The sequence below is a fragment of the Argiope bruennichi genome, chromosome 5, assembly GCF_947563725.1.
Source record: "Argiope bruennichi chromosome 5, qqArgBrue1.1, whole genome shotgun sequence".
Lineage (NCBI taxonomy): Eukaryota > Metazoa > Arthropoda > Arachnida > Araneae > Araneidae > Argiope > Argiope bruennichi.
Window position 1 is genome coordinate 55760264 of NC_079155.1, and position 10676 is coordinate 55770939.

Sequence of the window (10676 nt, forward strand, 5' to 3'; positions counted from 1 at the left end):
CACAAATATTAAACAGAATTTTTCCTCCCTAACTTTCAACAATGAAAGAAAATCAAGCGAACAAATATTTGATGAACAATTGAATTTGAAGGCAACGATGTAATCTATAATTGAAAATAAATAAAAAAATATTTATTTATTTATTTTTAAAAAATTTCCAAAATTGAGGAAATTTTTTACTACTAAAAATTGATATCATTAAAAAGACAATTTTTTAAATTTTGAAATGGTGTAAAATTAATTTTTATGTAAGAATATTTTCAGAAATTATCGCGTCGAAGCGTCAAAGTTCAGCTTAACTTTCAATTATTTAAATTTCTAATAAATTTTTTTTTTAATTCTCTGAGGTGCACATTCATGATCTCTAAACTATTAAGAACCAAATTTGGTAGTTGTAGTTGAAATGATGGATTGGTGGAGCTCCAACAACACATACAAACACTTCCATCTTTATTATTAGTAAAGGCAATGAAGGACTATGTACATGTGTGAGTAAGTTTGGAAAATGAGAATATCAACCTCCTTCATTAGCACAAAATGCCCAACAATATTGCTACGACTTCTAGAGGATGTTGGTCCGCATTCAAAATGTTGAACAACATCGTGCGATATCTTGTGCTAATAGGGTCAGAACCAAATCATAGAAATTTTATTTAATTAAAAATTAAGCAATATTTTAAAATTTTTCGTTGGTAATTTCCATAAATATAATCAAACAAAAAAAAATCTTGCACTCTTCTAAAATAAAAATTTTTTCTTCCGTTTTGAAATCAAAAAAAAAAAAAAAATTCAAATTTATATAAATAATTTCTAGTACAGCAATGCCACTTAAACCCTTTGAATTGCTTTTACAAATATTTAATTGTTTATTTTTCTTACATTGTTGAAAGGCAAGGTATGAAAATTCCATTCATATTTTTAGATTCTTTAGCAATACCTTGCTGAATTTTTGCTTTTTGATTTTATTTCATTCACCTTTTTTATGGAATTTATAAACATAACTCAGTAAAGTATTGAGTATATTAAAGAATAAATCCTTAATAAATCCTATAAGTTAATTATAATTAATATGTTAATTATATATAATTAATATGTTAATTGTACTTACTGTTCTTTCATTTTTTTATCAGCATATTCCAATCCAGCTAGCATGCTGTTGTATAAATTATCATATATATCAACTGTATGGCATTAATTTATAAGAATCAATAGCACACGAAGAATAATTAAGGAAAACTGCAGCAAAGCGTAAGGCGACGTATATCTTAGATATTACATAATATCGACAGTCACAAGTTTCGTGAGATTTGGTTCCATTAAAAAGTTTCATGAGCGCAAGAAAACCGATCAAGTGCAAGTCAACTAAAAAATCATTACTTGTATTTTTAACTATATATGAAATTTTAAAATGTTGAATATTCTATAAATATTAAGTTAAGCATCAAACACAAACGATATTCCAGATGAAAGCTACTGGCATTAAATATTCACTAAAAGTCTAGACTGGAAGCAAAACATAAAAATAATACTGGAAGAGAGTATAAAATAATTTTCCTTTTGGAAGCATGACTGCAAAATTTAATTAACGGAATGAAACTAAATAAATGCAGTCTGTGAATGGCAATAATAATAATAATAATTAAATTCAATAGAAAAATCGTTGATTTTACAATTACGTGTAAATTTACAATTGTCGATGTAACAATTTAAATTTACAGAATTCGACACCATGATAATTTTAAATACAATATCACAAAATTCTTGCATATTAAAATTTCCCGCATAGGAATCGGTTTAGGAATTACAAACGGAAGAAAAATGAAAAATTTCTCCAAAAATAATAAAATCGTGATATTATTTAGCCGTTAATTGCTTGTTATCAATCCTGCTAGTATTTTTGAAAGGATATTTGCTCAAATACAAGTTACTGTATAGTTATTAAGTAATATGGCAATTATACATATACAATATATATATATATGAAAAAATCTAAATCTCATATTATAGTATATCTTATTACACTGTATCTTTCATTTGCAATTCTTTTTAAAAACATAATCTGCATCAAAACTATTAAAATATGATTCTTTCAAATTCGGTCAAACTATTAATTAAAACGACGATAAGATCAATATGTGTTCTGGAAGTAAATATGAATTGTAATATCCATCATATAATAAGCAATAATCATAAGTTGAAAACTGTTATAATACTAAATGTAAAGTATATGAAAAAAATCTATGTAATCCTTGCCCAACTCATCTTCTGAATAAGAAATTAAATTATTTAATATTAAAAATTTAAAGTTTAAATTATTAAAAAATTTATAATTTAAATTATTATTTAATTTTATTAATTAAAATTTTAAAGAAATTAAATTTATATCTATGGAAACAACTTTAAAAAATTGATGCAAAACTGGCAGAACATTTCTCATCTGAACTTCAGTCGACTAATATAATATTCATAACAATTTATGAATATTATATTAGCAAAATATATTTATACTAATTATATATAATAGTATTTATAATATAATTTATGCTTTGAGGCGTTAAATAATGGGAGGTAACCATATATTTTTTAGAATTTTAGAATCTTGTTTCAAACAGATCTTTCAAATTCTTGTTTATTTGAAATTCAGTAAAAGAATTATTATAAATGATTGTGTAGGCTGTAAACCAAGGTGGAAATTTAAAAAGAAATAAACAAATCACTTTTGAGAAATTTTAACATTTATTTGCTAAAAAATGCAAATAAATTATTGCGTTTAAGTAATTACTACTTATTTAATAATCCAAAAAGACAAAGTCGGATTCATCCGAGCTGTTTTCTGATTCGAAACTTTCATCAATATACCTTATTTGAGAATTTACATCAACAGTCAATGGTACGATATTTACTGATGGAATACCGACAGAACAACTTTTTTTTACAGATGTATTTATGATTTCAGTCTTCGTAGGTGCTTCGCAGGAGTTGTCATTAGGTCGGTTTTCTTCTGCTTTTTTCACTAAAATTTTGCATGAATTAGAGTTATTTTGTTTCTTTTCCATTTCGTTAGAGGATGAGGATTCTATTCTTGCTGACGGAATACTGACAGAACTTTTTCTTGCATATGTTTTGATGATTTCAGTCTTCTTTGTAAGTGCTCCGCATGAGTTATGATTGGGCTGGTCTTCTGCTTTTTTTCGTAAAATTCCGCTGGAATTGGCGTCATTTGGTTTCTGTTCAGTTGATGTACTTTTTTTTGTGAGCGTCGATGATGACTTAAGGCTTTCTTGCTTTTTGTATGCAGGCAAAGATTCTTTGTTTCTTTTTCCTCTTTCCATTTCGATACGGGATTCTATATTCGCTGATGAAATACTGACAGAAGTTTTTCTTGCAGATGTTTTGATAATTTCAGTCGTCTTCGCTGGTGCTTCACTGAAGTTGTGACTGGGCTGCTCTTCTGCCTTTTTTCGTAAAATTCCGCAGGGATTGGGGTTATTTGGTTTCTGTTCAGTTGATGTACCATTTTTTGTGAGTATCGATAATGACTTAAAGCGTATTTGCTTTTTGTATACAGGCCGAGATACTTTCTGTCTTTTCCTTCGCTCCTTTTCGATAGCGGATTCCATTCTCGCTAAAAAAAGGGGAGAGGGGACAATAATAAATATTTTTGTAAATGAACAAATATAAAGAGGAATAATAAGAATGCAACTTTTTTCTTATTTAAAAGAACTCTATAAAACTCACTTTTTAAAATTTCAATGTTCACAAATAGCCTTATTATTTTTAATGAAATGACAAAACATAAAAGCTTCTAATGTAGTAATAATCCTTAATTCACCATTGATTAATGAAATAAAAAATTTCAAACTTTTTTTGCTAAATAAATATATAATTGAAATCATATAATTTAGTTACTTTTTTTGCAAAATATATATTAATGTAATATAATAAGTAAGTTATCGAAAAAATTATGTAAAACAAGTTTTACAGCTTAATAATAATGAATTTCTTGAAAAAATCTGATAAACGAAATTCGTGCATACCAGACTGAGGTAACCTCAAATTTTTGAATTAAATCATTTGTAGACATTTATCAGTCTTAAAGATTCTCAAATGAATCAATCAGAGCGGAAACATATTCTCAGAAGAATATATGTAAACTAATAATTAATAGAAAAAATGAAATGTCGAGGGATTGGCCAATTAGCTTTTAAAATGTATCAATTTCTTGAAACAATTCAAAAATTTAATTGTAATAATTTGGAATGTTTTCAATTTTTGTTTTACATAGCCAGTGCATTGTCACAATTATTTCCTAAAATATTCAGACACTTCAGAAATTTTGCGATATCTACATTCGTAAAATAAATAAATAAGTATTTTATATTATTTAAAAAAACAACATTGTATTTGTCCCTCTTCTAAAGCTATTTTAAATCCGAAGTGAAATGTGATACATTTAATTTATAAAGACTGATTTCTTCAAGAAATAGTTTGAAACAATCCAAAAAAAGTTTTTGAGCACTTGAGGTAGTTACATAGGAAACGCATTTATTGATATTAAGTCATATTAAATATTAAAAGACTGTTAAAAATAAAGTATGAAAATAAAAATATATTTTATATGAAGAAAATTGTAAATTGTTTGTTCTAAAAAGAAAATGCATAAAAAATTTTGGGAAATTTACCCACTTTGTTCCTTAGAAGATGGAAAAATATTGTCACAATCCGTACTTTATAAGAAATTATCACGTAACCGCGAAGTATCAAAATAAAAAAAAAAGTATAAATCAGTAATTAATGAGGAATAAAATAACTAAAATTTTAAAAAATACAAAAATATTAATGAAACTTTTCTTGGTAAGAAGATTTTTACAAACGCTAAGAAGGAACTATGGAAATGTTCGTAATCTGCAATTTAAGAATTTTTATTTTAGATAAATTTCTTTATCTTTCAAACATTAAAAATCAATTAATTGAAAAAAATTAAGAATTTAATGCTCTGTATTAAAAAGATGGAAGCATTTTAAATTTGCTTAAGTTTGACTAAGAAAATAAATTGATACTTTCCAAACATTCTTCAAGGAGAAACAATAGAACTCTATTGGCAACTTCATTTTCATTTTCGACACGCTGTAAATTGAAAACTTATGGAAAAATTCTTATTCTAGCTGCATTTGATTTTTTTTTTACTTCCTTATATGCAAAATAATCATCAGAAAGTATTATATTGTAAAAAAAAGTATAATTGTAATGTATACCTTCCGATTTGATATCAGGCACTACGACTGCTGAAATGCATATTGTATAAACTAATATTTAAATCATGTCTCAATTAAATTGTTATAAACATCATCACCAGAAATTTTTATGAATCTGATCGTGTCAGATTTTCTTGAGACAGAAAAAATACTTTTAAATAATGTTTGCGTCTCTGTGTACACGGGAACATAATAATTCAAAAACATGATGAATTAGATGGAAAACATTTGGTACAGAGTTTTATGCTTAAATGTAAATTACATATCTGTAACTAACAATGAACCAAATCCAACATTAGAAGAAGAGATCCTCCAAAATATCTATTTTCGATTTTAGCATTCTCCAAAACATATTTTTGGAATTATGTTGGTCTATGTGCATGATATTTAAAAAGTAAAACGGCCTGCAAGCATGCGATTTAGTGTATGGTCTTTTCACTGAATTTGAAGATGTCTATCTATCTTCAGATGAAATCCTTTAATGAGATGGCTGTCTGATCATGCCTATCCATACATCCATGTCAATATGAACACGATGACACCAAAACGCAAATAGTTAGATGCGTGGCATTAAGTACAGGAATTAGATAAAATAATATGAATATAACTAAAATAGACAAAAAAATTTTATTAATATACTTATAATCCTTCTTTCATATGAATTATTGAACTTTGTTTCAGATGTTAAATGGATAAAAACAAGTCTTACACGACAGTGACAGGGTATGTATCTATAGCCATACTGACCATAAAGATAGAAAGCGACTACATAGTTTGTCCTTCAAAACATCTTCCAAAAGTTCGATTATATTAAGACAGAGAGCCATATGAGATGTTGTACATTATCATCATGTTCATTTAAACAGTCTTGGTTATTCGGCAGTGTGAATGGGAGCATTATTGTCTTGGTACGTATATCATTTATCAGGAAGCATAGTTTGCAACATTGGATGAAGATAGTCAGAATACTGTATAATCATGTTCCTGCAACCTACCATGCAGGACAACAAAAGGGCTAAGACTATAGTGCGATAGTGAGCTCTACTCTAAACTGAGTGCCGTCACGCTCAACAGTTACATATAGACAATCAACAAGTTTAAACTTATCAGTTCCTTTGTACTAATTACAAAGATAAATGCAATATGCTATGTGTTTTGGCACTCTGCAGACAGACCATTTCAGCAAGAACTGTCAAACTTGACACAAACATATTTTGGCATATGAAAATGTGCAGTTTGGAGGTGTTTTTTTTTGAAATTTTAATTAGAAATTTAATCAATTAAAAATTAGACAAAATTTCGGCGTCTTTCTACGGTAACTGTCAAAAATATTGCAACATAAAAATTTGTTTTTACGTCATCTTAAAATTTAAAAAAATATATTTTTTCAACCAAAGCATTTTTTCCGTATAATTGCTTTTCCGTATTTAGCCAATTATTTTAAAAAAAATATTCTAAGAGTATTTATTACGATACATTTCATTGCTGAAATGAAACTCGAATTATTTCATTGTTGCTACTAATATTCAATCGGGTTCATTTCCGCTATTGTTGATGATAAAAAGAGAGAACTCAATACTTTCATAGTGGAATAAATTACATGGGTGAGTTAGATTTTACATCAAAATTGTTTATTATATGAAAGTACATATAATCGATCAAAAGAAAAAAAGCACCTCTTACATTCTTAATTTTCTACTATACATTATAGAAATAAATAATATAGAACCATATTAATGGAAAGTATTTTAGCATATGCGTAGTCAGTCATATTATAGGCTAATATAATACTCAATTTTAATTATCGTATTTATCTAGTGCGTTGCCAAAAAAACATTTTTAACCATTATTTATAAATAGCATTCAATATAATATACATGATACATGAGAAAGGTAGCAAAGGAAAATTCCTATTTAAAAAATGACGGTAATAAAGCACTCACCTTCAATTGTATCATGAGTTTCCAAAAGCATAAGGATTTTTCTAAGTTGTTGAATAATAATCTGAAACATAACAAATTTCATTACAAATCAGGCTGACTTCAGTCCTAAGATCAGAATCATCTTTTCAGAAGTAAGAATGTTGTTCCAGTGCTTAAAAAGCTTTGCAATTCAAATACTGAACATATTTACTTTCCTTGTGTTATTACATTCTGTAATAACACAATAACAATAAATAAAACTGTGGTTCAGATAAATGTGATTAGCACATGCAGTTTTACAAATGGAAAAAGACTCCGAAATTCAAATTTTGTGAAATTATAATTAATATTATACGGGATAATATAAAAGTATCTTTTCATTTTTAAATGTATTCTAAATAACAAAACAACTATGCACTTCCATTTTTTTATTCAACACCAAATATCAATATAATAATTTTTTTTCCTTTAAAAATCGGATAACCTGTGATATAAAGTCATTGATAATGTCATTCTCGTTTAAGCATGGTTTCACTACATGAAATGAGGGTTATAGAGTTTAATAATTTATGAGAAAACCGATTCGCAACGCACTGTAACATCATCTTTCATATCGAACAGCGATGTAAAAAGCGTAAATTTCGGATTGCATACAATCGAAGTCCACTTTTAAATTCAATAACAGATTACAGATTTCCGACAATATGTCGATTAACCGATGTTTGAAAGAATATGCCTGGAAATGTTTTGTTGGCTCGACTTGTTGCATGCAATTATTAGAAGGCTTGAAAAATTTTCGTAAAGAATTAGTAAAATTTCTTAATATTCTTGATTGAATATAAAAAAAAACCTAACTGCAGATATTCGCCTTCAATAATTTTTTTAAAATGTAAATATACGCTATGCACATCAAGTTAGATATCTCGGGCAGTTTCAATTTTCATGTAACTAGAACTTTATATTACTTGATTTCTTTAGGAAATTTCATATATATAGGGGGAAAGGGTAATTGCGAGTCTTTATCAAAATTCCTGGAATAAAATTCCGACATAATTTTAATAGTTCAAAATCTAATGTGATGCTCATTCATGCATGCATATTTTAAAAGAATTTTATTAGTAAGACAAAAAAAAAAAAAGAACAATTTTGAAAAAATTATGAAAAACCATATATTTCATAAATGGGCATATTTATAATAATTTTATGGCTTTCATATTTTCAAACAATTTCGTTTGGCAAAAAAAAAAAAAAAAAAAAAAAAAGTACAACTTTGAAAATAATTATTTACTGCATCATTTCAATATACTACGCAACATTTTGTTTTTTCAACAGTTTTTTTCTAATAATTGCCAAATTTAGATTATTTTTTGGGAGGGGAGGTAGTTTCGGAAATTGCTTTGTTTGTTTTTTTCGTAGGAAGAGAATGAAAGTTCAGTTTGATCAAGATAATGGCTTTTAATTTAACCTTTCCAGCACTGCATAAGAATCTCTTCATTATAAATAACTTTTCCATATGGATTCAATAAAAATTAAGTATATGTTTTTATTTATTATTTATTATAAGTTTAAATTTTATTTCAAAAAAATTTAAATCATGAAATATTGGATAGTGCCGGAAAAAGATAAAATTCCGTTGAACAACATTCAATTTTCGTTTTTTAGGGTTACAAATGTAGCTGCTGAATTGCCACGTTTGGAGTTATAGTTTGAAAAAAATCCCAATTTAATGATCATAACAAAATATTGTGTAATAAAACAAGATTTGAGAAAGTTAGTCAACATCAGTAAAAAAAAATCAGGATTTTGAAAAGCAGAAAATTTGGAATTCCGGATAAGCATAATCATCTCTATATATACAATAATAAGCAACGAAACGTAAATCGCAAAACTATGAAAGATAAGATGGCTAAATTGAATTCTTGCAAGTATAAAGAACTGCAAAAGAAATAAATTTGAAAATCAAACACAATTAAATTAATTAAAAGCGACTAGTATTTGTATTATTACGAAAGTCACAACATCCATTCTGATATCAGAAATTCAACAAAAAAATTGCAAGGATTTACATAGATATCTCTTTGTTGTCTATTTTAAAAAATTATACCAACCTGATGAGGATATTTAATTTAAATCTTTCGCAGACTAATTTATTAATTTACATGAATTATATCAAAACCATTTCCTGTTTCAGAAACCAGAACTCTAAGTTCATTAAAAATATTTGCATATTTAACATTGAAAGAAATAATAAGTTTTCTAAATGAACATTCTTCTAACATTCACAAGCATTTTGATTTAGATCTTAAAACTTGAACAAGGCTTTTTTATAAAATAAAATTAAAAATTTAATTTAATTCAGAATTTACAAATTTGTTTTAATTAAAAAATATAGATTTTAGAAAAGAATTTCAAAAATAGAAGAATCATAATTTGGGCTTAAAATTACTTTGGATTTAATCGTTATAGGTTTTTCAGAGTAAAATAAATCAAAGCTGTATTGCTTTTAATAATATAACGCAATGCATTTTCGAGAAATTTAAAATATTTGAGATAAGAATTATGAGCACTTTAAACTATGTATTCTTACTTATCATAAAATCGACATGTTTTTCAAGGATAGGTAAGGTATAATAATAATTAAAAAAATCCAAGAAAGAGTTTTTAGCAATTTGCCAAGATAGAGAAATGTCGTAAAGACTTTTTTCATGTCATTCATATTCTGACTACTTGTAAGAGAATTAGTATCTACTTTTATTTACTATGCGATTTTATATTATACGATTTAACTTTATATTATTTATATCTTAATCCTAAGGTTCTTTAGTTGTATCCTGAATTATACCACATAATTTTCAAAATATTCTGGATCTTATGAATTAACAAATAACTGTGACATTGTTCGTCACAAATGAATTTAAATATAAAAGATTGTCAAATATATATATTTAGTAATTTTTATACGATATTTAGAATTGCAAAATTAAGAAAAATTCAAAAAATTTTCAACATTAGAGAAAAAATTATTTTTAAATACATCAAAGAATTTTTATTTCACTGTAGCATTAAAAGTAAGAGATTTGTGCAAATTTAGAAAAATATACATTTTAATAATTTAATTACCTAGATGAATAGTAAAAAAACTTACACATATGATGGCTACAGCAGGAGAAAACAGGATGGCGATTGCAGTAATTACAAGTAATAATCTCATGTTAAGCCATAATTTATTTCTAATATTCCTCAGAGTCAACTCTGCCATTCCCCATTTTTTAGAATTATCCATAATTTTTTCTTTGTGATGAAAATAACGAACGATAGTGTAAAAGAACTGGAATAATTCTGATTAAATACTGCTAAGAATGCCAGACGATTTTACGTTTTTTTTTTTTATTACCAAGTTTTTCGTACAGCTTTAAGAGCACAGTAAAAATCCCCGTAAATTAAATAATTGAAAACCAAAAGATTTTTGTCAAAGATAAAAATATATTAAAATAATAAT

General features: G+C 26.3%; 1 protein-coding gene across 1 annotated transcript; it reads right to left on the bottom strand.

Annotated features, from left to right (window-relative positions):
- Nucleotides 1-2789: 2789 nt before the first annotated feature.
- On the bottom strand, nt 2790-10436 carry LOC129968266 (micronuclear linker histone polyprotein-like). Its single transcript, XM_056082121.1, has 3 exons — nt 10323-10436; nt 7199-7259; nt 2790-3625 (listed from the first exon to the last, which is right to left on the bottom strand). Exons 1-3 carry the CDS (start codon nt 10434-10436, stop codon nt 2790-2792), a joined length of 1011 nt encoding a protein of 336 aa, XP_055938096.1.
- Nucleotides 10437-10676: the final 240 nt, after the last annotated feature.

Excerpts from the sequence above, each read along its gene's own strand:
- LOC129968266 (XM_056082121.1), bottom strand. The coding sequence starts at position 10,436 with ATGGCAGAGTTGACTCTGAGGAATATTAGAAATAAATTATGGCTTAAC. Across the intron at positions 7,260-10,322 it reads CTGCTGTAGCCATCATATGT|ATTATTATTCAACAACTTAG; the intron begins GTAAGTTTTTTT and ends GTTATGTTTCAG. Across the intron at positions 3,626-7,198 it reads AACTCATGATACAATTGAAG|CGAGAATGGAATCCGCTATC; the intron begins GTGAGTGCTTTA and ends CCCTTTTTTTAG.